Source organism: Felis catus, chromosome E2 (assembly GCF_018350175.1).
Source record: "Felis catus isolate Fca126 chromosome E2, F.catus_Fca126_mat1.0, whole genome shotgun sequence".
Taxonomy (NCBI): Eukaryota; Metazoa; Chordata; class Mammalia; order Carnivora; family Felidae; genus Felis; species Felis catus.
The window spans coordinates 8,825,627-8,853,408 of NC_058382.1; the positions used below are offsets into that span (position 1 = coordinate 8,825,627).

The 27,782-nt window shown below is 58.0% G+C and overlaps 2 protein-coding genes and 1 long non-coding RNA gene across 8 annotated transcripts in view; 2 read left to right on the plus strand and 1 right to left on the minus strand.

Moving 5' to 3' along the window:
* Positions 1 to 15,896, plus strand: part of HSD17B14 (hydroxysteroid 17-beta dehydrogenase 14) — a 16,655-nt gene extending 759 nt beyond the window's left edge. The window contains exons 2-9 of one of the 2 annotated variants that reach the window (XM_045045539.1): positions 211 to 249; positions 2,617 to 2,699; positions 3,369 to 3,435; positions 6,019 to 6,110; positions 14,852 to 14,956; positions 15,195 to 15,262; positions 15,358 to 15,454; positions 15,556 to 15,896. In XM_045045539.1, the coding sequence (XP_044901474.1) occupies positions 211 to 249; positions 2,617 to 2,699; positions 3,369 to 3,435; positions 6,019 to 6,110; positions 14,852 to 14,956; positions 15,195 to 15,262; positions 15,358 to 15,454; positions 15,556 to 15,729 (725 nt within the window). In that variant the 3' untranslated portion in view covers positions 15,730 to 15,896. The remainder of the gene's footprint in view (positions 1 to 210; positions 250 to 2,616; positions 2,700 to 3,368; positions 3,436 to 6,018; positions 6,111 to 14,851; positions 14,957 to 15,194; positions 15,263 to 15,357; positions 15,455 to 15,555) is intronic. The other variant, XM_045045540.1, reaches the window with a different exon arrangement.
* LOC102899994 lies at positions 9,558 to 22,051 on the minus strand. Of its 4 annotated transcripts, none has more exons than XR_002738681.2 (5): positions 21,203 to 21,625; positions 20,366 to 20,488; positions 17,465 to 18,193; positions 14,752 to 17,096; positions 9,558 to 9,762 (listed from the first exon to the last, which is right to left on the minus strand). It is a non-coding gene; the product is annotated as an uncharacterized LOC102899994 (long non-coding RNA). The 4 variants fall into 4 exon arrangements; XR_006590155.1 differs by lacking the exon at positions 9,558 to 9,762 and adding an exon at positions 14,086 to 14,276; XR_006590156.1 differs by lacking the exon at positions 9,558 to 9,762 and having other exon boundaries at positions 16,128 to 17,096; positions 17,704 to 18,193; positions 21,203 to 21,619.
* Positions 17,866 to 27,286, plus strand: BCAT2 (branched chain amino acid transaminase 2). Of its 2 annotated transcripts, none has more exons than XM_023246024.2 (11): positions 17,866 to 18,005; positions 21,610 to 21,684; positions 22,051 to 22,254; positions 23,429 to 23,542; positions 23,627 to 23,746; positions 23,894 to 24,057; positions 25,084 to 25,226; positions 25,390 to 25,475; positions 25,693 to 25,833; positions 25,912 to 25,986; positions 26,857 to 27,286. In XM_023246024.2, exons 1-11 carry the CDS (start codon positions 17,982 to 17,984, stop codon positions 26,893 to 26,895), a joined length of 1,185 nt encoding a protein of 394 aa, XP_023101792.1. In that variant the 5' UTR covers positions 17,866 to 17,981; the 3' UTR covers positions 26,896 to 27,286. The 2 variants fall into 2 exon arrangements, with proteins under 2 accessions (XP_023101792.1, XP_023101793.1); XM_023246025.2 differs by having other exon boundaries at positions 23,432 to 23,542.
* Positions 27,287 to 27,782: the final 496 nt, after the last annotated feature.

Sequence of the window (27,782 nt, forward strand, 5' to 3'; positions counted from 1 at the left end):
TCAGGAACCCCAGCAGGCACCTGGAGTGGCCAGGGAGAATATGGGTCAAGTCTTCTGCCCTTTGCTCTAGAGGATCGTCATGAGACTTTGGGGTCACGAGGGGGAACCGCTGGGAAGATAGGATAGGCCCCCCCACTCCAAGTGGCCACCAGAGGGCAGCAGAGGCCTTTGCCAGGTCTGTGCTGGAGTAACCTGTTCTCCTATTCTCAGTGCAAAGCGGGGCTCAAGTGGTCATCTGTGACAAAGATGGTGAGTGAGCTTCCCTCAGTCCTCACCTCCTCCCTCAGACCCAGGAGTCCTGACCCAGCCCCCTCCTCCCTCAGACCCAGGAGTCCAGGCCCCAGCCCCTCCTCCTTCAGACCCAGGAGTCCAGGCCCCCAGCCCCTCCTCCCTCAGACCCAGGAGTCCTGCCCCCAGCCCCTCCTCCCTCAGACTCAGGACTCCTGCCCCCAGCCCCCTCCTCCCTCAGACCCAGGAGTCCTGTCCCCAGCTCCCTCCTCTCTCAGACCCTGAAGTCCTGACCCCCAGCCCCCTCCTCCCTCAGACCCAGGAGTCCTGCCCCCAGCCCCTCCTCCCTCAGACTCAGGACTCTTGTCCCCAGCCCCGCCTCCCTCAGACCCAGGAGTCCTCACCCCACAGACCCTCCTCCCTCAGACCCAGGAGTCCTCACCCCCCAGACCCTCCTCCCTCAGACCCAGGAGTCCTCACCCCCCATACCCTCCTCCCTCAGACCCACGAGTCCTGTCCCCAGCCCCTCCTCCCTCAGACCCAGGAGTCCTGTCCCCAGCCCCCTCCTCTCTCAGACCCTGAAGTCCTGACCACCAGCCCCCTCCTCCCTCAGACCCAGGAGTCCAGGCCCCCAGCCCCTCCTCCCTCAGACCCAGGAGTCCTGTCCCCAGCCCCTCCTCCCTCAGACCCAGGAGTCCTGTCCCCAGCCCCTCCTCCCTCAGACCCAGGAGTCCTGTCCCCAGCCCCCTCCTCTCTCAGACCCTGAAGTCCTGACCCCCAGCCCCCTCCTCCCTCAGACCCAGGAGTCCTCACCCCCCAGCCCCTCTTCCCTCAGACCCAGGAGTCCTCACCCCCCAGCCCCTCCTCCCTCAGACCCAGGAGTCCTGTCCCCAGCCCCTCCTCCCTCAGACCCAGGAGTCCTGTCCCCAGCTCCCTCCTCTCTCAGACCCTGAAGTCCTGACCCCCAGCCCCCTCCTCCCTCAGACCCAGGAGTCCTGCCCCCAGCCCCTCCTCCCTCAGACTCAGGACTCTTGTCCCCAGCCCCTCCTCCCTCAGACCCAGGAGTCCTCACCCCACAGACCCTCCTCCCTCAGACCCAGGAGTCCTCACCCCCCAGACCCTCCTCCCTCAGACCCAGGAGTCCTCACCCCCCAGACCCTCCTCCCTCAGACCCAGGAGTCCAGGCCCCAGCCCCTCCTCCTTCAGACCCAGGAGTCCAGGCCCCCAGCCCCTCCTCCCTCAGACCCACGAGTCCTGTCCCCAGCCCCTCCTCCCTCAGACCCAGGAGTCCTGTCCCCAGCCCCCTCCTCTCTCAGACCCTGAAGTCCTGACCCCCAGCCCCCTCCTCCCTCAGACCCAGGAGTCCTGCCCCCAGCCCCTCCTCCTTCAGACTCAGGACTCTTGTCCCCAGCCCCTCCTCCCTCAGACCCAGGAGTCCTCACCCCCCCCTCCTCCCTCAGACCCAGGAGTCCTCACCCCCCAGACCCTCCTCCCTCAGACCCAGGAGTCCTCACCCCCCAGCCCCTCCTCCCTCAGACCCAGGAGTCCTGTCCCCAGCCCCCTCCTCCCTCAGACCCAGGAGTCCTCACCCCCCAGCCCCTCCTCCCTCAGACCCAGGAGTCCTGTCCCCAGCCCCCTCCTCCTTCAGACCCAGGAGTCCTGCCCCCAGCCCCTCCTCCCTCAGACTCAGGACTCTTGCCCCCAGCCCCTCCTCCCTCAGACCCAGGAGTCCTGCCCCCAGCCCCTCCTCCCTCAGACCCAGGAGTCCTCACCCCCAGACCCTCCTCCCTCAGACCCAGGAGTCCTCACCCCCCAGCCCCTCCTCCCTCAGACCCAGGAGTCCTGTCCCCAGCCCCCTCCTCCCTCAGACCCAGGAGTCCTCACCCCCCAGACCCTCCTCCCTCAGACCCAGAAGTCCAGGCCCCCAGCCCCCTCCTCCCTCAGACTCTGAAGTCCTGACCCCCAGCCCCTCCTCCCTCAGACCCAGGACTCCTGTCCCCAGCCCCTCCTCCCTCAACCCAGGAGTCCTGTCCCCAGCCCCTCCTCCCTCAGACCCAGGAGTCCTCACCCCCCAGCCCCTCCTCCCTCAGACCCAGGAGTCCTGTCCCCAGCCCCCTCCTCCCTCAGACCCAGGAGTCCTCACCCCCCAGACCCTCCTCCCTCAGACCCAGAAGTCCAGGCCCCCAGCCCCCTCCTCCCTCAGACTCTGAAGTCCTGACCCCCAGCCCCTCCTCCCTCAGACCCAGGACTCCTGTCCCCAGCCCCTCCTCCCTCAACCCAGGAGTCCTGTCCCCAGCCCCTCCTCCCTCAGACCCAGGAGTCCTCACCCCCCAGCCCCTCCTCCCTCAGACCCAGGAGTCAGGACCCCCAGCCTTTCTCTCCCTGCAGAGTCTGGGGGCCGGGCCCTGGAGCAAGAGCTTGCTGGAACTCTCTTTCTTCCATGTGATGTGACTCAGGAGGAAGATATGAGGGTGAGCTGTTCTTGTCCCTGCCTGGTCACAAAGTCTCGGCTCAGCCTCATATCAAGGCTTTCCCTGATTCTGCTGGCCATGTTCTGGGTCTCCTGGGAAGGTTCTCCTTTGTATCTTCCTTCTTCAAGGCTCACGTCACACCAGTCACGTAGATCAGAACAAAAACATCCCTCCCGGTGGATCTCCAGCTGTGAGAGTTTTTCCCTTCTGCCTCTGGAGTTTTTAAGTTGACTTATTTCTTTTGAGAGAGGGCGAGAGCACGGGCACGGGAGGGGCAGAGAGAGAAGGAGGGAGGATCCCCAGCAGGCTCTGCACTGACGTGGGGCTCGAACCCAAGAACGGAGAGATCGTGACCTGAGCCGCCCAGGAGCCCCTCTATCCCTTCCCTTTAGTCAGTGTCTCTCCGATGTCCCCACCGCCAACCCCCACCCCCGTCCCAACACCCCTCCCCCAGGTCTCTGGAGTCATGGACCCAGCCCTCTGCTCTCTGGCCTCCCTGGCTTCCTGTCTCCTCTTCTCCTGCCATCGTTAGTGACTTGGGGGAGTCCCCCACTTCCTGTCCCCTCGGCTGTGACTCCAGCTTCCCCCTCCCCACCTTGCCTTTGGGAGTCCGGGCGTGTCAAGCCTGGGCGCCAGTGCTGCTCCCTCACAAGACGGCTTTGTCCTCAGGACCTCATTTCTGAGACCATCCGCCGATTTGGCCGCCTGGATTGTGTGGTCAACAACGCTGGCTACCGTGAGTTGTGAGGCCCAAGGCCATTCTCCGCTGGTGTCAGCCCGCTCCCTGGCTTCCCGTCCCTTCCTCCCGTGCCTCAGTTTCCCCTTTGTCTTCCCCATTCCCCTCTCTGTCCACTTGGATGGGGTGGTGTCGCTCTGGAACCCTCGATGCCTGGAGTTTTCATCCCGGCTCCGTTCTCTCCCTGCCGTGTGCCCCCAGCCCTGTGCCCTCACCTCTTCAAGCCTCAGTCCCTAGATTTCTAGAATGGGAATGCCGATAATGATCATCACCATCGTAGCGCTGTTGGGAGTCAGGTAAACCACCCAGCCTCGTAATTACGAGAACCATCTGGGGCAAACAGCTTCTGTCTTGTAGCCTGACGTCATCGTCGGCCCTTCCCTCCGCTGACGACTGTAAAGACACACTCATGCGTGTCGTTGTTAGGTCTCAGTCTGGTGGCTTTGAAGGTAAAATGCCATGGGCTTAATGACTACCTTTCATAAGGATCCCTCATGTTGGCAAACCAAGACTCAGAGAGGTGAACTGATGACACTGAGGGCACACAGCAAGGCCATGATAAGAGAGACGCCTCCCCCCCTGGCCCCTTCCTTCCCCTCCCTCCCCCCACGCCTTGCCTGGCTGAACAACTTTAAGCAAGTGGCTTACCCTCTCTGGGCCACATTTGCCGCCCTATATTGTAAGGATCAAGATGTCAGATAACCAGTTCATCCTCTCTCTCTGTGCCCTTTGTGCAGTCAAGAGATACTTACCGAGTGCCTCCTATGTCCCAGGTTCTTTCCTAGGGACTAGGGAGTTAGCAGTGAACAAAAGAGGCAAAACATTCCGGCCCTCGTGGGGTTTACCTTCTAAAGTAAGAAAACAGACCGGAAAAGACACGGTGAATCCTCCTTGTTTGTGGACTTCGTGTCTGTGAACTCACCAAGCCACAAGAAGAGCTTCTGTGCCACCCCAGGAACCTTCTAGGTGTTCGTGGAAGTGGCAAAAACTCAAATTGCCTGCAGTGCGTGTACCCAGTTGAAGCCAAACAAGGAAGACCTGTGCCCTCTGGTTTCCCATCTCAAACAGAGAGATGCCCAGGGGACAGACACGGGTGCAGCGCACAGAGCTGGCTGGCTTAGAACCCCAGTTTTGGCACCTGTGTGCCAGGCAGCCTCAGGTCAATCACTTAGCGCTTTTTTTTCCTCGCTAATATTTATTTACTTTTGAGAGAGAGAGAGAGAGAGAGACAGAGGGTGAGCAGGGGGGCAGGCGAGGGACAGAGGGAGGGAGACACGGAATCCGAAGCAGGCTCCAGGCTCCAAGCTGTCAGCAGAGAGCCTGATGCGGGGCTCGAACTCAGGAGCTGTGAGATCGTGACCTGAGCCGAAGTCAGCCACTCAACGGACTGAGCCACCCAGGCGCCCCTGGGGTCTCTTTTCTAAGAGCGCGAATCCCATTCATGAGGGGTCCATCCTCAAGGCTTAAAATCACCTCCCCTAGACTTCACCTCCAAATGCCACCTGGACGGCTCAGTAGGTAGAGCATGTGATCTCTGGGTCGTGAGTTCAAGCCCCATGTTCGGAGTAGAGCTTACTTTAAAAACAAAACAAAGCAAAGCAAAAAAACCAAAAAACAAAAAACAAAAACCGATTGAGGGCCTACAGAATGGCAGGGGCTGTGTTAAACAGGATCCCGTGTGGATTCTCTGAAGATGTTTGAGCAGATCCCTGAAGGAAGCAAAGCCACGAGCCCTAGGCCCCGGGGGAAGACAACCCAAGAGCCCGTCAACTTTCCACCCGCCATATTGAGTTTTCTACCCAGCATCCTGGGTTTTCTTCCCCTCTGTGCCTTCATCCCCCTGTCTCCCAAAGCCTTTGGAGCATTCAGGGGGCGTTCCTCCCACTGCCTGTCTTGCCACCCTGTTCCCACTCCCCTATCTCTCTAACTCGTTGTCTTCTGAACATTGATTTTTCTGTCCCTCTAACCACTACCCCTCCCCCCACCAATTCCTCCTATCTATTTAACAACTACATTTTGGTGCAAAGCGTCGGGCACAAATACTGACTCAGGACACATTTTAATTTAAGATTTTATTTATTTTGAAAGTGAGAACCAGTGGGGGAGGGGAAGAGAGAGGGAGAGAGAGAGACTCTCAAGCGGGCTCCGTGCTGGCAGCACAGAGCCCAGCAAGGGGCTTGAACTCATGAACCGTGGGATCGTGACCTGAGCCGAAATCGAGAGTTGGTCGCTTAACCAACTGAGCCACCCAGGCGCCCCCAAACTCGTGAAATTTCTAAGCCCAAGAGCTACATGTTATCCTTGTTCTGTAGATGAAGAGACCGAGGCACAGAGAGGCAAAGTGACTGGCCCGAGGTCACACAGCCAGGAAGTGGCAGGGCTCATATTGGAGCCTGCGTCTGCTGGCCTGAGACTGCTTTTTGATGAATTGTTATGCAACCTTCGTTCCTTTTCAAGATCCCTGACCCTCTTGTCTGCCACACTGCCACCCTGTGACCCCTCCCTCCCATACCCCTATTTCCCTTCCCTGGTTTCTGTGTCACTCCCTCATTCTCTCTCTCTGTCTCCCACCCCTACCCTTAGATCCGCCTCCACAGTGGCCCGAGGAGACCTCTGCCCAGGGCTTCCGGCAGCTGCTAGAGGTGAACCTGCTGGGGATGTACACCCTGACCAAGGTGAGGGCTGCAGGCCCGGGTGGCCTCCTGACGATGAGATTGTCAGACCCACTTTCCCTCAGAGCAGAGCGTTTCCTCTGCCTCGGTTTGATCCGACTCCAAAAGGACTCCGTTCTTTGTAGAAAATAGGTGGGTGCAAACCCCCGTTAGAACTGACCGCGTGGCTACGCAGCCCGGTGTCCTTGAGGACCTTCCAGAACCTTCCTTTTAAATTTTCATTTTTATTTATTTATTTTTAATTTATTTATTTTGAGAGCGAGAGAAAGGGAGCAAGTAGGGGAGGGACAGAGAGAGAGGGAGGGAGAGAACCCGAAGCAGGCTCCGCACTGTCGGCACAGAGCCCGATGCGGGGCTCGAACTCACGAACCGTGAGATCGTGACCTGAGCCGAAACCAAGAGTCGGACGTTTAACTGACTGAGCCAGCCAGGCGCCCCAAGGACCTTCCAGAACCTTCCAAAGTGGTGTGCGGATAGCCTTGAGGGATGTTAGGAACATGGGGGAAGGGGTTGAGACGGGGAGTCTGTGATAGGCGGTTAGAGCTCTGTCACCCTATGGAGAGCAGTGGGTCACAAAGAGCTTTTCTGTCTACCGTCCTGCCTTCTGAATCTTCCCATAGTGGCCTCCTGCTTTCCATCTCAGTTCAAACCCCACCTCTTCAGACCCTCCTGTCCTTCCCGGCCACCCTGACTTACATGGCACCCACGTGTACATATTCATCCTGTGCAACAGCTTATTTTTTTAAGTTTACTTATTTCTTTTGAGGAAGAGAGAAAGCATGAGCGGGGGAGGGGCAGAGAGAGGGGGAGACACAGAATCCGAAGCAGGTTCCAGGCTGTCGGCACAGAGCCCTCCACGGGGCTCGAACTCCCAAGCCGTGAGATCATGAGCTGAGCTGACATGGGGCGCTTAACCGACTGAGCCATGCAGGCGCCCCTTGTTTTGTTTTTTGTTTTGTTTTGTTTTGTTTTTTCGGGTATGTGTGTACTCTTTTAGACAGGGTGGGGTGGTCAGAAGACTTCTTTGAGAAGTGACATTTAAGCCAGACTTCAGGAATGTGTGTGGGGCAGAGCAATCCAGCAGAGGAAAAGCCAGTGCAAAGGCCCTGGGGTGGCGCTGATCAGGGTATAGGAAGAGCAATGTGGAGGCCAGTGTGACTGAAACAGGGTGAGCAAGGGGGAGAGGGCCGGAGGTGAGGGCAGAACGGGGGCCAAAGGGCCTAGATGATATCGAACCTTGTCAGGCTGGGTGAGGACTTGACTTTGACACTTGAGCCTGAAGGCAACGAAGTGAGCGCCGTAAGCGGAACTGGCGCCCTCTGGTGGCCGCATGAGGAACAGGCAGGGGCGAGGGCGGAGGCCTTGGGCCCAGCCAAGGGGTAGGCCGGTGATTCGAATCCCACCAGGCTTGTGGCCGTGGATTTGATGAGAACTGGTCTGCTTCTGGATCCCTTTCGAAGCTAGAATGTCAGGATTTCCTCGCAGACCAGATGTGCGGGTGGGCTTGAGACCGAAAGGCGTGGGGTTTGGGTTTTTTTTCCCCCACCCCTACCCCCACCAACTGGTAGGACTGAGCTGTCATCCACTGTGACCCGGAAGCCTGGGGAGGAGCGGGGGGGGTGGGGGACCTTTTGCGTGGGGCGTGGGGCAGGGGGGTGCCCACCCGATGTCTGAGTGGGATTCTCGGGCCTGGGGTGAGAGTGGAGGCCTGGAGGCTGGAGTTGGTCAGAAAAGCCGGTGTAGACAGACAGGGGAGGAGGCCCGGGAGTGGGCCAGGGGTCACGGGTGTGGGGAAACTCGGGCGCGACCTCCAGGTCTCACCTGAGGTCTAGGCGAAGTGGTTCCGGGCTGCTGGGCGTCCTTGCTTCACCCATGAACCCTCGTTCCTGTGCCTAACTTCCGTTTGCCACTGAGATTGCCACCCCGGGACAATTAGACACGCATGAACATCAGCCCCGTAAAGGGCATATTGTATATACGGCGAAACCTTGGGTTGCCAGTGACTCGTCCCGCGAGTGTTTATTTATTTGCTTGTTTGGAAGACGAGCAAACGTTTCCAATAAATTTTAACTTGATAAACGAGCGACGCCTTGCATTACGGGGTCGCGCGTGACGCGGAGCACGATCACGTGATGACGACTGAGCCGCTGGTGCTCGAAACCCCCCTTTGGTATTCAGGTGCCTTGGATCACAAGCCTGTTTCTGGAACGGACTAGGCCCGCGGCCCAAGGTTTTACTGTATATAGTATCTCAGTATATAGTATCCAGTTCCCAGCGTTTCCAGAGAGAGAGATTTCCCACAAACGGCCAGATTTCCTGTTGTTCTTGAAAGGGTGGCACACGGGACCCCCAGGGGGCAGAGCGACAGTGTGCTACATGGGGCGCGGCTCTCCGTGGTACCCCAGTCCCCACCTCCCCCTCCTGAGCGCTCCGACTCTGTTTCCCGTGAGCGGCTGGTACAGAATCCTCATGGGGGAGTCAGCGGCCCAGATCTGAGGCCCGCCTGCCGAAGTTCCCGACACTTCCTACCTGCCGCGTCTCTCTGTGCCCCAGGTTTCTCACCTGCAAAATGAGGCTCGTCGTGGTACACGATTCGCGGGGCTGTTCTGCGAACCAAGCGAGGGTAAATTGAATAACCCGGAGCCCTTAGAACATGCCTGGCACCGAGTTTACCGCCTGCACATTTTTATTGCTTATCGCGAACATCACCCCGTTCTGTTTCCTGTGGCCAATGTATCTAACTCAGGTTGAGGTCACTGAGATACATGTTGGGCAAATGAAGCCTGGCAGAAGCGAAAAGGCGAGGGTTGAGCTAAGCCCTGAGTGGGAGGGAAGGAAGCGGAGAAGTAGGGCACAGAATGTTTTAGTCACAAAGGAAAGAGTGTGCAAAGGCCCTGGGGCAGAAACCACTGGGATGTGTTTCAAGAACGAAAGACAGTCCTCTCCGTCTCCACTACCAGCTTGGCAATTAGAAGCCTTTTATTAAACTGTTCTATCCATTGCCCCTGCCATCCCCTACCCAGACATCATATAATTTCATCAGTGGGAACTTCATAAACTCTACCAACGGATTAGAATGTTTACTGATTTTTGTTGACATAATTTAAGACTTACAAAATATTGTCAGTACACCCAGACTCCCAATTGTCAATATTTTATCCTGTTTGCTTTATTTTCCTACCTCTCCTTGAGGGTAAATCGCAAGCATGATGTCCATTTACCCCTCAGTATTTTGGGGTCTATTTCCTAAAAACTAGAACATTCTCCAGGCGCCTGGGCGGCTCAGTCGGTCCAGCATCCGACTCTTGATTTCGGCTCAGGTCATGAGCCCAGGGTCGTGGGGTCGAGCCTTGCGTTGGGCTCTGTGCTGAGCTCGGATCCTGCTTAAGATTCTCTCTCTGTCTTTCTCTCTCCCTCCCTCTACCCGCTCACTCTCTCTCTCTCTCTCTCTAAAATTAAAAAAAAAAAAATAGAGTAGTATAGGGGCTCCCGGGTGGCTCAGCTGGTTAAGCATCTGACTTCCGCTCATTCATCTAGTTATTCACCAAATCCTGAGCATTCGGGAGGTGTCGGGCAGCGTTGTGGGTGCTGGGGACGCACCGCGTGGTCTTTGCCCGTGTGGAGTTTACGGTCCCGAGTAGTCCGGCGTCTGTGCCTAAATGCAGAGATGAGTTTCTATGGGTGAGTGTTTCGTGCTAGGAAGGAGACACGTCTGGGTTCTGGGAGGTGTGTGACAGGGATCCTGGCTCCTTCTGGGTCAGGGTGGGCTTCCCGGAGGAAGTGAAAGGCGAGCAGCGTTAAATGGGGGGTGGGGGGGGGGTGGCCCTCCAGGTTGGGAGCAGCGGGCAGGGAGAGGCCGGGCAGGGAGAGAGCCTGGTGCCGTCGAGGGGCTGAGTGGAGGAAGGGGTTGTCGGGGAGCAGATCACAGGAGGCCTGAGGGCCATGCTGAGATGTCTGGTCTTTATTTCAGGATCAGTAGGGAGCCATGGGAGGTATTTGAGCAAGAGAGTGATGTGATGCCGTTAATACTAACAGATCGTTCAGGTTCAGAGATCACTCTGGGGGCACCTGGCCGGCTCAGTCGGTAGAGCTTCCAACTTGACCCCAAGGTCGTCCGTTCGAGTCCCACATTGGGTGTTGAGATTACTTTTACTATTTTAGTTTTTATTTTTATTATCTTTTTAAGTTTATGTACTTATTTGGAGAGAAACAAGAACCACCAGGGAAGGGCCAGAGAGAGAGGGTGACAGAGAATCTGAAACAGGCTCTGTGCTCACAGCACAGAGCCTGGTGCAGGGTTTGAACTCACAGACCGTGGGATCGTGACCTGAGCCGAAGTCAGAGGCTTAACTGACTGAGCCACCCAGGCGCCCATAAAAATTGTTTTTTGAAGATCACTCCGGCTCTGGCATGCAGATCAAGTCAGAAAACAAAGTGTGGCGGGTAGGAAAACAGAAATCAGGAGACAGTGGCAGGACACCTGGGTGGCTCAGTCGGTTATGCGTCCAACTGTGGCTCAGGTCATGATCTCACGGTTCATGTGTTTGAGCTTAGGCTCTGTGCTGACAGCTCAGAGCCTGGAGCCTGCTTCGGATTCTGCGTCTTGGTCTCTCTGTGCCCCTCCCTTGCTCGTACTCTCTCTCTCTCTCTCTCTCTCTCTCTCTCTCTCTCTCTCTCTCAAAAATAAATAAACATTTTATTATTATTTTTTTTACATTTTTTTTTCAACGTTTATTTATTTTTGAGACAGAGAGAGACAGAGCATGAATGGGGGAGGGGCAGAGAGAGAGGGAGACACAGAATCAGAAACAGGCTCCAGGCTCCGAGCCGTCAGCCCAGAGCCCGACGCGGGGCTCGAACTCACGGACCGCGAGATCGTGACCTGGCTGAAGTCGGACGCTTCACCGACTGCGCCACCCAGGCGCCCCAACATTTTAAAAAAATTAAGAAAAAAAAAAAAAGGAGACAGCAACATTTGTGCAAGTAAAAAGAGGTGGCCTTCAAGGCCCCTAACATGGTCTGGCCCCTCTTCCTCCTCCGACCTCACTTCCGGCCACAGTGGCCTTGTTGAGCGGAACAGGCAGGTCTGTCCTGCCTCGGGGCATTTGCATATGCTGTTCCTTCTGCCCGGCCCAGACTTCTCCAAGACCTCCCCGCAGCTCCTGCCTGAACACCCTTTTTGCAACCGCACCCACCCCAATAGTCTCATTCTCCTCATCTTGCTTTGCTTCTTGTTCCTTATCCCTGATCACATTCTAGCACATTCCATTAGGCACTTTTATGTGTTTGCTGTTACCTCCCCCCAGAATTTGGGCTCCACGAGGGCAGAAATCGCTCCCCATCGCGTTTCCTGTGGTATCCCCGGCACCTACCACAGGACCTGGCACGTACTAGGGGCCCAGTGAATGTTTGTTGAGCGAATGAATGAGGTGGAGAGAATCGTATGGGTTAAAGAGGTCCTTAGAAAGCGCAATGGCCAGGCTCAGTGACGGATCGGATGAGGAACTTTGGGAGAGGGAGGAGGCTCTGGAAGGCCCTCAGGTCTCTGGCTTGAGAAGCTGGGTAGGAGGGGACCCCATGTCTGAGGCTGGAAGTGAGGGAGAGAGGCAGATTCTTGGCGACGATGGAGGGGGTTTTGCACTGGAGACAGACAGACGGAGATGCCCAAAGGGGGCAGGTCAGGAGCTCCGGAAGGCAGTTCCGATGTAAACGGGAAACCAGCAAAGTGGGGGCTCCCCTGGCAGAGCTCGGAGAGCAGACCCAGGAACCCCAACATTTAGGGGAGATGGGAGTCAGGCCAGAGCGTGGCTGCACAGCCAGGCTCTCCTGGGCAGGTGTCCAAAGGGAGGCCATTAAGGTTCCAGCTGGTCCTTGATACGGCTACACTGATGCGTGCTAGGTGACCTTGGTTGGGAGCGGAGTGGGGGTGGGGGATATGGGCCAAGGAATGTGTGGGAGGGTTGAGCAGGGGTCACAGGGAATGTGCCACAAATATTTATTGAGCGTTAGCTGTGTGCCCAGTGCCACAGCCCTCAGGGACCTCGCATTTGCCAGGTAGGGGTGGGGAGGAAGTTCAATACCTACGTGGAGAGTGATAAGGTTTACAAAAGAAATGGGCAAAAAAAAAAAAAAAAAAAAAGAAAGAAAGAAAGAAAGAGGCAGGGGCGCCTGGGTGGGTCAGTCCCTTGTTTGGTTGGTTGGTTGGCTGGTTAACGCGTTGACTCTTGATTTAGCCTCAAGTCATGATCTCAGGGTTCAGGAGTTCAAGCCCTGTGTCCGGCTCTTCGCTGACCGTGTGGAGCCTGCTTGGGATTCTCTCTCTCTTCTCTCTCTCTCTCCCTCTCTGTCGGCCCCTCCCCTGCTTGCGCCCTCTCTGTCTCTGGCTGAAAATAAATAAACTTAAAAAAAAAAAATTGAAAAAAAAAGTAGGCAGGGACGGGGCCTGGGGTAGGGGTTGGGCAAGCCTCAGGGCTGAGGGAGGGAAGGTTCTGAGGCTGATGAGAGAGCGTGGAGAAGGAAAGGATAGAAGTGTGGGTGGTGCCTGAGAAATTGGGAGGATCAGAATTCCGCCCCCCCCCCCCCCCCCCCGCCCACCCCTGCCCAGGGCCACATACTCCTGGCACTTATGCTCGTAGTATCTCCAAGTTATTTTCCTTTTGTTTCTCACTCTCTCTCTTTTTTTTTAATGTGCATTTTATTTTTGAGAGAGAGAACATGAGGAGGGGAGGGGCAGAGAGGGCGGGGGACAGAAGATCCAAAGAAGTCTCTGCACCGACAGCAGTGAGCCCGACGAGGGGCTCGAACTCACGAACCGCGAGGTCACGACTTGAGCCGAAGTCGGGCGCTCAACCGACTGAGCCCCCCAGGTGCCCCTTCTCTTAAAGTTCTTACCACTCAGAAATTCTTTTTCTTGGTTACGGGTTTTGGTCCCTGACTACTCACTGCTGGGCCACAAGTGCTGGCCCTGACATCATCACAGTGACAGTCCCCTCTGTCCCCTGGTCAGTCTCCTCACCTGGAAAAAGGAGCTATGGATAGTCCCTCCTTCTAGGGTTGTCCTCAGGATTAAATGAGTCAATACGTGTGAAGAGCTGACAACAGGGCGGGGCACGTAATAGAGCCTCAATAAATTCATTCATTTCATGCAAAAGATATTTGTTGAGCAACTATTATGTGACAGACACCTTAGCACTTCAGTTCTGAGCACACTGGAATGGCTGGTCACCCTAGGGGTGAGTCCCCTGGCTATGTCAGGAAAAGTATTCCAGGCAGAGGGAACAGCAAACGCGAAGGCCCTGAGGTTGGAAGGCTCAGGGCGTGTTTGAAGCTACAGTCCTCAGAATAGGTGGAGGCTGTTTTTGAGGGAGTGGAGAAGGTTTGAAAGGGCTGGTCAGGTGGGGCATCTGGGGGGCTCAGTCGGTTGAAGACCGACTCTTGGTTTCAGCTCAGGTCATGATCTCACAGTTCATGAGATCGAGCCCTGCATCGGGCTCTGTGCTGACAGTGTGGAATCTGCTTGGAATTCCTTCTCCCTCCCCCATCTCTCTCTTTCTGTCCCTCCCACTCACCCACTCTCTCACTCTCAAAATATTCATTTTTAAAATTTTTTTAAAGGTTATTTATTTTTAGGGGCGCCTGGGTGGCTCAGTCGGTTGAGCGTCCGGCTTCGGCTCAGGTCATGATCTCACGGTTTGTGAGTTCGAGCCCCGCGTCGGGCTCCGTGCTGACAGCTCAGAGCCTGGAGTCTGCTTCGGATTCTGTGTCTCCCTCTGTCTCTACTTCTCCCCCGCTCATGCTCTCTCTCTCTCTCTCTCTCTCTCTCTCAAAAATAAATAAGCATTAACAAAAATAAAGTTTATTTATTTTTGAGACAGAGACACAGAGACAGAGCATGAGCGGGGGAGGGGCAGAGAACGAGGGAGACACAGACTCCAAAGCAGGCTCCAGGCTGTGAGCCATCAGCACGGAGCCCGCCGCGGGGCTCGAACTCACGAACCGTGAGATCATGACCTGAGGTGAAGTCGGTGGTTCAAGAGACTGAGTCACCCAGGCACCCCTTTAATATTACGTGGCAGGAACAGGTCTTGCCTCCGGCCAGCTCAGCCGTCAAAGGAAAGAGAGGGGAAGGACAGAATTTGAGTTTATTCAAGGTCATGTGTAGTCCAAGAGCTGAGAGACAGAGAGGGAGGGAGGAGAGGGAGAGAGAATTAGTTTAGGGGCCTCCAAGGAGGTAGGGAGCTTCATGAAGTGGGGGGCATGTCACGAACCCCCCCCCCCCATCACATTCGGACCACAGGGCTTCCCCTCATGGATAAAAGAGTCTCCTCTCATTTTTGCAAAATATGCGGCCATCTTGCATTTTCCTGTCTCGATGTGGACAGGAGTCTGAGTAACACACAAAGACCCAGAATGGGGAGACAGAGACCTAGAGAAGGGGGGACAGGGATGGGAAGGAGGACAAAGACACAAAGGATGGGGGAGAGAGAGAGGGAGAGGGGTAGTAGAGGTGAGGCAGAGAAAAATGCCTTCCAGGCATGGAGAGACTCCTTAAGCACTGAGACCCTGGGGCAAACCAGTGAAGGTGCTCTCTGGGGTTCTGGAATGCTGTCCCTACAAGGCACAGAGACCCAAGCAGTGAACATACCAGAGCAACGGCCATTGTCCCAGACATCAGGGTGTGTTTCAGTGTGGCTGGGGGCAGCTCTAGGGGCTCAGGTGACTTACTTGGCCTTCTGTCTCCCCAGCTTGCCCTCCCCCACCTGCGGAAGAGCCAGGGGAACATCATCAACATCTCCAGTCTGGTCGGGGCCATTGGCCAGGTCCAGGCAGTTCCCTATGTGGCCACCAAGGTACCCTGCCCCTTCCTTCACTCCCCACCAGGGCCTTCAAGGACTTCAGCCCTGAGGCATGACAACCCGCAGCCAGTGCCTCCCAGGAAACAGAGCCTGGGGCATCCCATAGAAGCCCTCGGGGAAGGCATGGCTACCCCATTCTGAGGCCCCAGCTTGACACCCCCTGGTTGGAGGTGAGAACAGGAGGAACCTCAACTTCCCTGGACTGAACTCTCCCCCACATCACCTTCCGCAGGGGGCGGTAACAGCCATGACCAAAGCCTTGGCCCTGGATGAGAGTCAATATGGCGTCCGGGTCAACTGGTGAGCAGCTCCAATGGGCGGAGAAGGCAGGAAGTGAGCCCACGAGGCCGTGTTTGTGGCACACTTCCCTGATCCCCTCTTCTCCCTCCCCACAGTATCTCCCCGGGAAACATCTGGACCCCACTGTGGGAGGAGCTGGCCGCCGCCACGCCTGACCCCACAGCCACAATCCGAGAAGGCATACTGGCCCAGGTAGGAGTGGGGGGGCCAGAGCCATGTGGTATGGGAGGCTTCGGGTGTCGCAGTCAGGCGGGGGCTTCCCTTGATCTCCTTTTTCCCTTGTCTCTCCCCAGCCCCTGGGTCGCATGGGCCAGCCAGCCGACGTGGGAGCGGCAGCCGTGTTCCTGGCCTCTGAGGCCAACTTCTGCACTGGGACTGAGCTGTTTGTGACCGGGGGTGCAGAGCTGGGGTACGGGTGCAAGGCCATTCCCGGCACCCCCTTGGAGCCCCCCACCAACCCTTCCTGATTTCTCACGTTTCCACTTGGGCCTTCCTAACTAGGACTCCCAAATTTCAGCCTCGACCCACCTGCTTCTTAGATTGCACACCCCAACTCTAGACATTAAGTCCACTAACCAACGTGCCAAACCACCCCCCGCAGGTTCCCATAAAAGTAGTTTGCAGCCAGAAGGAAGAAGGCTTCATGTCATTGATCTGCTCTTTTGAGTTCTGCCACGCCGGGAGCGCGTCCCGCCAACCCCCGCCCCCCGCCCCGCCCCTTGCAGCCCCACGCGTTCCCACGAGTGGTCTTGCCCCCAGGGACTACGACTCCCGGCAGGCCTTGCAGCAGGAGCCCGTCCCGGAGGGCTCCTGAGAAAAGTATTGCCGGTCGGCTTCACCCCTGCTAATAAAAAGGCCCGCAGGGGAGAGTAAATTAAGCTCTATTAGGAGATAATGGTAGAGGAGGCGAAACGAAAGGGCCTCCTCTTGGTTATTCTTGGTCCTCAGGGGAAAGGAATTTTGACCTCGCCGGCTGAGGAATAGGAGGGTGGTGGGCTCCACAAGTTCTGAGGGAAGAGGCAGCTGGGGTTCAGACTCCTCTGAGTCAGAGGGAGGAGGGGCTGGGGCCCGAACTCCTGGGTTTGGGGGACGGGGAAACTTAGAGGGCGTGGACTCCCTAGCTAAGGAAGAGCGGGCCCTGGGTTCCCGCTGGGGCGCGGGGCGCGGGGCGCGGTAGGGGGTTAGTCTCCCCGGCCAGGGGGTGGGGCTGCATAGCTGCTGCGGATTGGCCGCGGCGGGGGTGTGCGGCAGTCGCTGATTGGCCGAGGCGAGCCGGGCGCGGTCGCGGCCCCCGGGCCCCGGGCCCCGGGCCAGGTGGTGGCCGAGGAGGACCGGGGCGGAGGGAAGCAAACGGGACTCTGAGGAGGAGGAGGCTTGGGAATTTGCCGAGACCTGTGGCTCTTAGGGCCGGGGGACAGAATTTGGGGGCAAAATATCCCAGGGTGGGATTACGGAGGCACAGCGGCCCAGGAATCGGAGTCTGAGGACACAGCGCGAACATTTCGGTGTCACAGTAACCCGGATGCAGGAGTTGGGGGAAACTCTGACCACGGATGGTTTTGGGGCCACAGTGGCCGAGGAGTTCGGTATAGGGGGCACTGATGCAGGTTTGAATCGCTAGGGATTAGGTGGATCCTGGTGCGCTGTGATTAGCTAACTCTGTCCTTCGGGGTCCTGTGGGTGGGGAGACACTCATGAAGGGGCATAACCAGGGAACCCTGCCTGAGGGGCTGTTCTTAGAGGCTCACTGACGCGGTGGGGGATTAAAATTTTCCGGGCCTCGCTGATGACAGGGACTGGAAGGAGGCATGATGAACCACGTGCGTTGGATCTCCTAAAAAGTTACAAAGAAGACACATTTTCCCTTGGAAAGAAAAAAAGTATATTCAAATATGGGTTGACTGCGGGGCGCCTGGGTAGCTCATCAGGTTGGGCAACCGACTTGGGCTCGACTTGGGCTCGGGTCATGATCTCGCGAGTCACCAGTTCGAGCCCCGCATCGGGCTCTGTGCTGACAGCTCGGAGCCTGGAACCTGCTTCGGATTCTCTCTCTCTCTCTCTCTCTCTCTCTCTCTCTCTCTCTCTCTCTCTCTCTCTCTCTCCTCCCCTGCTCACGTTCTCTTTCTCTCAAAAATATATAAACGTTAAAATTTTCTTGAAAAAAAAATAGGGGTTGATTGCAACCCCCTCATTCATCCCTACCTGCTACCCTCTTCCGAGGCCTTTTTCCCAAGTCCTTTCTCATTTACGTGATCTATTTACAGACGTTTACAGCGAGAGCTTTTCCTTATCACCCAGGGATCGAGATATGCGGAGGTTTCTTTGTGTTCCTGGCCTTTCCTCTCTCACCTCGAACTGCTTATCCTCGTTAGCGTTCCGTGACAGTACCTATTAAAATGCATGAAAGCGAAAGAACGAACAGAAACAAAACTTCCACGTACGTTCTGGTACCCCAGTTGCGTGGCTGGAACAGAAACTGGGTGGGGGTGGGGAGGAGGGCGGATTTCAAAGGACTCCCCTTCGCCTCGCGGATTCCAGCGCATGCGCTCTCCCGCAGGGCCCAGCTCCCCGTGGGCGCCCTATAATCGGGGAGGCCCGGCCGGCCTGGGGTGTCAGAGGAGGGGCCCTCCCGCGTCGGGGGGCGTGAGCGGGGCGGGGCCGGAACGTCTTTCTTCTGGGCGGCGCCCCGGGCGGGTACAGTTTGCCCGCCGCACCGACCATGGCCGCAGCCGCGCTGGGGCAGGTGGGTTCGCGGCCCCGGGCCGGGGCAGGGTTGGGTGGGGAGAGAGGCTGGGGGAAACCCCTCCGGGAGGCCCACTTCCGGGAGGCCCACCAGCTCCCGGCCCGTCCGGCTTTGCGCCGCTCCCTCGGTGCTCGGGTTCCGCTGCGGGGCGCCGAGGAGGAGGGGGCCCCGTGGCAGGGAGCACGAGGCTGTAAAAGGACAGGGTGGTGGGACCGGGACGCCGACCGGAGTATGTGGGGGGAAACACGGAGGAGGGCAGAGTAATGGGACAGGCTCTGGACTGGGGTGGGTGGGGGGGACTAAGGAGGGAATAGTCAGCGCGTGGGGGCGTCGGGAAAAGACACCCCGAACCCCGAGGGCTGGGGGTCGGACGAAGGCACAGATCTCAGGTCTGGACTGGGAATTGGGCCCAAGGCCCGATTTTCTTGGAATTAAAAGGTTGAGATCTATGTGGAATGTTGTGTCCCAGAAACCTCTTATCTGAAAGTCTGCGTCCGGGTTGGAAGTCGAGGCAGCTTCGCACTGTCAAAGTGACAGATCGTCCTGGCAAGAATGGGAGGGGCTGTTCTTCCTGATAAGATGCCAGTGAGCAGAGTTTTGGAGAGTATGATTTTAGAGAATCAAGTTTCTCGGCGAGGAGAGAAATAGTAACAACTCAAAGAAGGGATCTTTAGAACCCGGGACGGCTGCTGCTTAACCTTGGGGAAAGTGTTTTTCACGATTAAGTCTGCACCTGACTCTGTCTGGGACTCTTATGCCAGCGCGGTGGATAGATAGGGCAGATTTTTACGTTTCGGAGTCTTTGGTGACGGATGCTGGGCTGTGACAGGGACAACTGGGGCTTTGATGGGGACATTCCTGGGCTGTGGTGGGAAAGGCCGGGGCGGTGATGGGGACAGTTTGGGAGAGTCTTGAGCTATCGTGGGACAGACCTGGTCTGTGATGTGACAGTCCCAGGCTACAATGGGACGGTTCTCCATGTGATGGGATCAGTCCTGGGCCATGACAAGGACAATTTGGGGGCTTTGACTGGGAGAGTTTGGGGCTGGGGTAGGGACAGTCTCTGGCTGAGACAAGGACAGCACTGCATTATGAGGGGGACTCTTCCTGGGCTGAGATGTGGGGGGCCGTCTGAAGTGTGAAAGACAGGGCTGAACTATGACAAAAGACAGTCCTGGGCCTTGCTGGGAGGACAGTCCCGCCTGGGGACAGTCCTAGGCTGTAATGGGGACACAGGGGAGGCTCCATCGCGTTGCAGAGCCCTGCCCTGTGCCCCTCCGCTCCCCCCCCTCCTTGTTTCTTAATTCAGCCCCCACCCTTTTACACCCTTTGTCCCGACAGCCCATCTACCATCTGAGGGTATCCCTTGGGTCCGATCCCCGTGGCGTGGGGTGTCAGAAGGTGGAGCACCTTCCCTGAGCTGAGCCGAGACCCCTGTGCCTGCAGAAATGTCCTGGGAAGACGAAGACAGCTTCTCTCAGGACAACAGGGTCTTGATGGCCAGTGCAGATTTATAATCTGGACGCTGTCCGGCCCCTTCTCTGTGCCCTGTGGGAGAGGTAGAGATATCTCTACCTCCTGGGTATCTCTGTCTGTAAATATCCCCGAGACAGCTTGTTTCCTGGTGTCGGCTTCGCTCGTTTCCCCGGGTCTTCTTTCACTTTGTGCTGTCACCTGAAGCCTGGTCCCTGTCCACTTCTTCCTCCTTCCCCCAGCTTCTCTATATCTCACCCTCGGAATTTTGCTGGATTTCTCCAGACTTGACTTGACGTGAGTTTTGTCTCCCTATCTGTCTCTCGTATCGGTCTGTCTTTATGATCGAACCTCTTTTGGCATCCCTTGTTCCTGATTTCTTGTCCTTCTCAGTTTTGTCTTCAGTTTGTCTTTTTAAAGGCTTTATGTGTAAGTAATCTCTCCACCCAGCGCGAGGCTCAACCCTCCAGCTCACCAACCCGAGATCAAGAGTCCCGCGTTCCTCCGGCTGAGCCAGCCAGGCGGCCCCTGAGTTTTGTTTTCTGTTTCCGTCTGTCTCTTTCTCATTCTTGCTCTTCCCTCTCTTTTATTTTGTTTTTCTCCATGTGACTCCTTCTGAGGGCCACTCTCCTGCCCAGAGACCGCTGTCTCCACCCTGGGTGGCCATGCTGTCTCCATGCTGTGCAGTCCGGTTCCCTCCGGGACGGAAGCCTGGCCACAGACTTGTGTGGGCGACACAGCGCCACCTAGAGGCCATGCCGCAGACCCACGCCCTGCTCAGCCCGGGGGGCTCTTGGGCCCCACGCTCTCCAGCCCCACTCCTCTGACTTCAGGGCCCAGACTTTAGGACGTGGCAGCCCAGCACCCCCCATTTCCCCAGGACTCACCTACTGACCAGTGACTGCTGCCATTCATGCTCACGTCCGCTCACCCAGCGCACAGGGCAGGAGCAGGCTACGTCCGCTGTTGTGGTGGCCCGAACCTCATGACCCGGCTGCTTTCCTGTCAGGCTGGGAAGGAGGCACTGTGAGGTCAAAGAATACTGGGGAGAGGCCACCCTGATGGGCACAGACAGACCTGCTCTCCCTTGTTTGCCTCAGGCAGGACCACAAGTGTTGATCTGAGCAGGGTCTCTGTCAATGACTAGGGGACGCCCCCCAGGCCCATGTGGTCGCCTCAGCCCTGGGATCCGTAGGGAATTAGAATCATTGGTGTCTGAGGTATGGGGTTGGGAGCCTCAGGTAATCTGAGGCCTGAGAATAAGGCCTTGGAGTCCTGGGTCTGAAGGAGAAGGAGCCTGGGGCCTGGACTCCTTGATCTGGGGGAGGAGGGGCCTGGGGTCCTGGACTCTTGGATCTGAGGGAGGAGGGGGCTGGGAGCCCGGATTCCTGAGTCTGAGGGAGGAGCAGGCTGTGGGCCTGGACTCCTGGGTCTGGGGTAAGGGGAAGCTGGAGGTCAGGACTCCTGGGTCTGAGGGAGGAGGGGACTACAGGCCTGGGCTCCTGGGTTTGGGATAGGAGGGGGCTGGGGGTCTGGACTCCTGGATCTGAGGGAGGAGGGGCTGGGGACTGGGTCTCCTGGGTCTGAGGAGTCCAGAGTTCTGGGTCTGAGGGAGGAGGGGGCGGGGGGCCCAGCTTCTGGGTTCTGGGGAGTTATGGCCTATAGGTTCCTCAGTTTTCTAACTCTTATCAGGATTTGGGTCCCCCAGGGAGGCCTTCACTTACCGGTGCACTTTCCCTCAGTCGGTTGTCTTCTGTCTGAGCTGATTTCAGGGCTGGGGACAAAGTTCCCCGGGGGTGGGAGGTGCCTGTGTTTAACTTTGCCCTGGCAAGGAGGGAACAGGAGCTGATTCAGCTTTTTCTAGGGATTTCCCTCGCGAGGCAGGGAGGGGACTTGGCCTCCTTTGGGATTCCCTCCCACTATACGCTGATCTGAGAGGGGGGCAGACTTGGCCAGGGCCACATGCCCCGTCTAGAATGCACCGGGCCTGGGATAGAGCAGGCCAGAGGGACCTCCCAAATGCAGGAAGTGGCAAAGTGAGCGCCAGGGTCCCCTGCTCGCTCTCTCTCTCTCTTTCTCTCTCTCTCTCCTGGCCTCACTACCTTTCTTACTTCTGTCCCCCCCCCTCCAGATTTGGGCCCGCAAACTCCTCCCTGTCTCTTGGCTTCTGTGTGGCCCCAGAAGATACGCCTCTTCCAACTTCAAGGTGAATGGACGGGAATATACTTTTGGATCTCAAGGAGGGGCTGGGGCCTGGACGACTTACTGGGTCTGAGGGAGGAGGGGACTGAGGGCGAGGACCCTTAGGTTTGAGGGAGGGGCCGGCAGCTGGATTTGGGCATCTCCAAAAGGGTCCAGGGTCCAAAGGTGAAGGTGGTTGGCAACCGGCTGGCCTCATAATCCGCCATAAGGCTGTGGGAGAGATTGGATACTGCATGTCCCAGAAGCCTCTGGGGCCACAGGGGGTCTCTTCTCTCTAGGTCTTAGCCCCAGAGATTCATGGGGGTTGTAGTTTTTCAGTTGGAGGTTGGGCCCAGAGTTCAGGATACCCAGGTCCCCCGTCTCTTCTCAGGCTGCAGACCTGCAGCTGGAAATAACACAGGAGCCTCATGAGAAGCCTGACCCCAGCAAGCCCCTGGTGTTTGGGAAGAATTTCACTGACCACATGCTGATGGTGGAATGGACCGAGCAGAAGGGCTGGGGCCAGCCCCGTATCCAGCCCTTCCAGAACCTCATGCTGCACCCAGCCTGCTCCGGCCTCCACTACTCGCTACAGGCATGGCGCCCGACCTCCGTCCCCGTCTTTCTGCATCTGTTCCCTCTGGCCGGGTGCACCGCCCTGGGTTTGTTTTCCGTGTGTCCCTTCCTTCTCAGGTCCCTCGTATTCCAGGCCGAGCCCCGAGCTGGGTGACGCTGGGTTCCCCGAGATGAACAGACCCAGTTCTCTCCTTTGAAACCCCCGTGTTTTGGTTACAGCCCAGCGTGATCGTGATGGCGGGTGGGGGTGGGGAGGCACCTGAGGCATCGTGGAAGCCAGAGGAGGCACCGATCCTGCCTGTAACTTGAAAGAAAGTAGGGTCTCTTCTGGCGGAGGGAAGCTTAGAGGGTGTTAGCAGGAGACAGAGCAGCTAGTACAAAGACTCGGGACAAAGGAGAGCCCGGCGTACTGGGGGGACTTGGGGACTGGAGTGAGGCAGGGGAGGCTAAGGATACCCTCAGGGCCACAGAGGAGCTGTGGGGCCGGCACCTTGTCGAGGGCCCTGGGAGCCACGGAGGGCTCGAGCGCAAGCAGGGGAGGGTCAGAGAGACACGGCGACAGAATCCGAAGCAGGGTCCGGACTCTGAGCTGCCAGCACAGAGCCCGACGCGGGGCTCGAACCCACGAACCGCGAGCTCACGACCTGAGCCGAAGTCGGACGCTTAACCGACTGAGCCACCCAGGCGCCCCTCAAGGCATTACATTTTAATTAAATAAATTTACTTTGGAAGAAAAAAGAATGCGATAACTGCCCCCCCCCTCCCCACTTCATCGGCTAGCACACGTGTCGATCACTGTCTCATTTCATCAGGACTCCATTTTTTGTCCCCCTTTCTGTAAGATTTTTGAAGCAAATCCTGGAAGTTGTATCATTACATCCGTAGCTGTTCCAGTGCTTCTCAAACACAAGGATTCTTTAAAACCAGAGCTTCCACACCGTTGTTGTTCCCGAGAAACTGTACCATGTAACGTGGAAGGGGTTTAAGTAGGGTGTTGTCTCTGCACCCCTGTCCCTGGATCTCTCTGGCTGTTACTGGTGTCTCTGTCTCTTCTCTGTCCTTCCTCTGTTAGTCTCTCCCCAGCCCCGTCTCTGCATCCGTGTCCATATCCTTGTGTATCAGGCTCTGATTTGGTGTCTCTCATGGCTCTCTGAGGTGGTCTCTGAGCTGAGTCACCTACGCCCCTGTCCCAGCAGCTCTTTGAGGGCATGAAGGCGTTCAAAGGCAGCGACCAGCAGGTGCGCCTCTTCAGACCCTGGCTCAACATGGACCGGATGCTGCGCTCGGCCCTGCGCCTCTGCCTGCCGGTGAGGGGCCGTGGCTGGCCCCCGGGGGTGGGGGTGGGGGGTGGGGCGCAGGGGTTCCCCCTGACTCATGGGAATCCTGCCCAGAGTTTTGACAAGGTCGAGTTGCTGGAGTGTATCCGCCGGCTGGTGGAAGTGGACAAAGACTGGGTCCCTGATGACACCAACGCGAGCCTCTATGTGCGGCCTGTGATCATTGGAAATGAGGTGGGCCTGACTCCAGCGCGGGATGGATGTGGGGCCGAAGGCGGGGGGTCTGCTGAGGGGCAGCGGTGGGAACTCCAGGGGAGAGGGAGGGGCTGGGCTGGGGGCCTGGACTCCTGGGTCCCTGATGCCCCCTTCTGCCCACTGCAGCCCTCACTGGGTGTCGCCCGTTCCTCGCAAGCTCTCCTGTTTGTCATTCTCTGCCCTGTGGGCCCATACTTCCCTGGAGATGCCGTGGACCCTGTCTCCCTCCTAGCCGACCCGACATTCATCCGGGCCTGGGTGGGTGGGGTCGGTGACTACAAGGTCGGGGGGTAAGTAGTCCCTCCCCCAACCCCACATGTCGTGTGCCCTGGATTTCAGAGGCACTGGGTGTCGATTTGCGTCTTTGGATGTCCACTGTCCTTCCCCTTACTTCACATACCTGGGACAGCTCTGCTTGCCCGTGGGATGCGATGTTGGCACTGGGGGGGGGGAGGGGGCTCTAGAGGAGAGGGTCTGTGCTAAGCATTGTGGACAAGTCAGCTCAGAATTAGGAAAGGGTGGGGTGCCTGGGTGGCTCAGTCGGTTAAATGTCCAACTGCCGCTCAGGTCATGATCTCATGGTTTGTGAGCTCGGGCCCTGCATCAGGCTCTGTGCTGACAGCTCAGAGCCTGGAGCCTTGCTTCAGATTCTGTCTCCTCTCTCTGCCCCTCCCCTGCTCATGCTCTCTCTCAAAAATAGATAACTGTTAACATAAAAAAAAAAAAAAGTATTAGGAAGGGGTTGGTTGAAAGGCAGCGGGGAAACCAGGATCGGCCCCCTGGGAAGCCTCCGGAAATGATGTTTATACTTAGCTCATTGGTGTCTCCCCCACGCAGGCTCCCCTGAACACCCAAGCTCAGCCAGCACCCCACCTCCCGACCCCCATGCTCAGCTCTCACAGTCCCCTGGGGCCTCCAGTGGTCATCCCCCCCCTGTGTGGGCTTTCTGTGTAAATCTGTCCTGCCAGGGGCCTTGGCCTTGGCGGGGAGGGTCTCCCACGTGGTGATCCCGACAGAAGGTGGGGTACAGGCGTGTTGGGAGAGCGAATGTGGCCCCAGCTGGGAGTTTCACTCAGGTCCTTTCAACCTTGTGAGGTCTCCTGAGGGCCAGGCCCTGTGCTGGGTGAAGCTGGGGACACGGATGAATCAGGTCCGGGCCCTGCCCTCCAGGGCCTCCCAGGCTGGTGGGAGCCCCTGCGTGTGCTGTGATGGAACCGGCTGGGGGCGTCGTAAGAGTTCACAGAGGAGGTGGTTGCCCCTCAGCGGAGTCTGAGGAAGAAGACAGCTCCCCGGTCAACCCCGTTGCCCTCTCCCAGGAATTACGGGCCCACAGTGTTGGTGCAGGAGGAGGCGAAAAAGAGGGGCTGCGAACAGGTCCTCTGGCTGTATGGGCCTGACCACCAGCTCACCGAGGTGGGCACCATGAACATCTTTATCTACTGGACCTACGAGGATGGGGGTGAGCCCTCCCCTGACCCAACACAGGCCCTGGCGGGAGTGGGCTATCGTCACTCCTAGCAGATCGCAGATCTGGGGGCGGGGTAGGGGTTGGGGGGGTTCGGATGGCTCCTAAGGGGATGGCAGGGTGTGAGGGGACACCCCCATCCTTATACTTGCCCCAGTGCTGGAACTGGTGACCCCCTCGCTGGACGGTATCATCCTGCCCGGAGTAGTCAGACAGAGTCTGCTGGACCTGGCCAGGACCTGGGTGAGGGCGCAGCGTCTGCGGGAATGATGGGATCCTGCGGGGCTGCGGGCCAGGACCTTCAGGGGGAAATGGGCGGGGGACGCCGTGGCGCACTGGCACCCGCCCCTTCTCTCCGGCTGTGTCTCCTCGGGTCTCTTTCTCGCCCTTCTTGGGGAGGCGGGGGAGGCCGGGCTCCGTGGCAGCGCAGCCCCCCGGGCGCCTGTGTATCGCCCCGCAGGGTGAGTTCCGGGTCGTAGAGCGGAAGATCACCATGAAGGAGCTGTTGCGGGCGCTGGACGAGGGACGGGTCCGGGAAGTCTTTGGCTCGGGCACCGCTTGCCAGGTCTGCCCTGTCCACCGGATCGTGTACCAAGGCAAGGTGAGGTGGGGCTGCCGTTGGGGACGGGAGGGAAGAAGGCGGCGCGCGGCCCGGGCCTCACGGCGCTTTCTCCTCCAGCACTTACACATTCCCACCATGGAAAATGGGCCTGAGCTTATCCACCGCTTCCTGAAGGAGCTGAGGGCCATCCAGGTGAGGTGCACCCGCCGGGAAATGGGCTGGATGGGTGCTCCGCAGGGAAGGTCACGTCCCATGAGCCTCCTTCCCCCCACCCCCCGCCGCAGGCCGAAGAGCCAATAATGGCCCCTGCCATCGGCCTCTGGGCCCCGGACGGTCTCCTTTTCCGTGAGCCTCTGTGGCCTAGAACACTCTTTGGCGGGAAACGACCCTTTCCTGGGAGCCTCTAGAACCCGGGCTTGAGAACTCGCCTTCCCTGCCCTTGTGCCTCCAAGGGGGGCACTTCCGGTGGGGACACTCCCTTCCCATGAACCTCTGGGACTTCCGGTGGGTATTTGGCCCAGAAGCCCGCCCCGCGTGGTGGCCCTGGAGCCCTGGGCTCTCCTTTTGGCCTGAGGACTCTCCTACCAGCCTCTGGACCTCAGCCCCCACTGTGGCCCAGGAATATCTCCTCTCCTAAGCCCCCGGAGGTGTTTCCATTTCATCCCAGCCGAGAGAGCTTTCCCGAGAAGCTCCGGGCCCCTTTCCATGGCACTCGACCTAGAACTACATTTCCCGGGAGCTTCGGTAAAGTCCTGTGCCTCGGGACCTGGAACTACACTTTCTGGGCCTTCCCTGCCGGAGAGGATTTTTTTCCCCTAGAGCCTTCGGGGGCCTGACAGCGACCCTTGGCGGAACTACATCGCCCTCCCCTCGAGCCTCTGCGCCATCTCGGCCCCGATTCCCCTTTCCCTATAGCGGCAGGCAGTCTTCCGGGAAGTGGACTACATTTCCCATGGAGTCGTGGGGGCGCAACTCCACAACCCTTTAGCGTGGGACGCCCCAGGGCTTGCTGGGAGTTGCAGTGTGGCTTTCCTCTCACGGCCCACCTCTGTCGTCCCGCAGTACGGAACGGGAACCCACGAGTGGATGCTCCCGGTGTGACGCTAAAGACTGACCTACCTCCCCTCGGACCCACTGACCCGTAGCATCTAGTCCTCGCCGGAACCTCGCCTCCCTACCCTTGACTCACCTCAAGTGCAATATGAAATAAAAGGCCAGGGGGAGCCGGGACGCCTGGGTCTCTGGCGCCCCCGCGTGGTCTCTACACTCCCAAAGCCATAAGGGCCCTACCCAGGCGTCTGGGCCCCAGCCCCGCCTCTCAGGCCTTTGCGGGGGGGATCTGGACTCCCCGCTGCTCCGTTTCCTGGGGTCGAGGATGCACTTTGGCCCCCCAGCTCCGCATCTCTCCGTTCTCAGGCCGGATCTCCCGGTGCTGCTGTTGATTTTTTTTTTTTCCCTCTTTTATTTTGAAATAAAATGCCAAAGAACAAAACATCCGTTTGTCATCCCCGATGATGCACCTCAGGGACTCCAGGGTTTCAACCAGGAATCCCCGTCCTGGGCCCTTTTCATTTGCAAAGACCCAGCGATGGGAGCTCCCAGTGTCCTGGCCGTTTCTCTGACGTGGAAGCTTTTTCCGCCTCCTCATGAACTGAGTTTGGCCTCTTGGCCCAAGAATTCGCGCTTCCTCTATCTACTTCGCCATCTTTGGGACAGCCCCACTGTACATCTAGTCGCTAGGCCAGATGCCTCGGCCCTGCCCCTCTTCCCCTGCCAAAGCCCATCGGACTCAAGCTCTGTCCTCCTGTCCCCAAATCGGCCCTGTGGGTCTCCTCTGGGCCCCCTCGGCCCCGCTTCAACGCAGTTCTCTTCTGCCTGGACCCTGGCCCTAGCCTGCGCCCTGGCATCCACTTTGGCCCCCGGAGGGTCTTTGTGCATCAAGAGCTGCCCCTCCCCTGCTTGCTCTCTTCCAAGGGCTTCCCAGCACC

Coding starts and splice junctions, on each gene's coding strand:
- BCAT2 (XM_023246024.2), top strand. CDS start 17,982: ATGGCCGCAGCCGCGCTGGGGCAG. Junction 18,006..21,609: donor CCGCAGCCGCGCTGGGGCAG/GTGGGTTCGCGG, acceptor CCCCCCCTCCAG/ATTTGGGCCCGCAAACTCCT. Junction 25,987..26,856: donor AGGAGCTGAGGGCCATCCAG/GTGAGGTGCACC, acceptor GTCGTCCCGCAG/TACGGAACGGGAACCCACGA.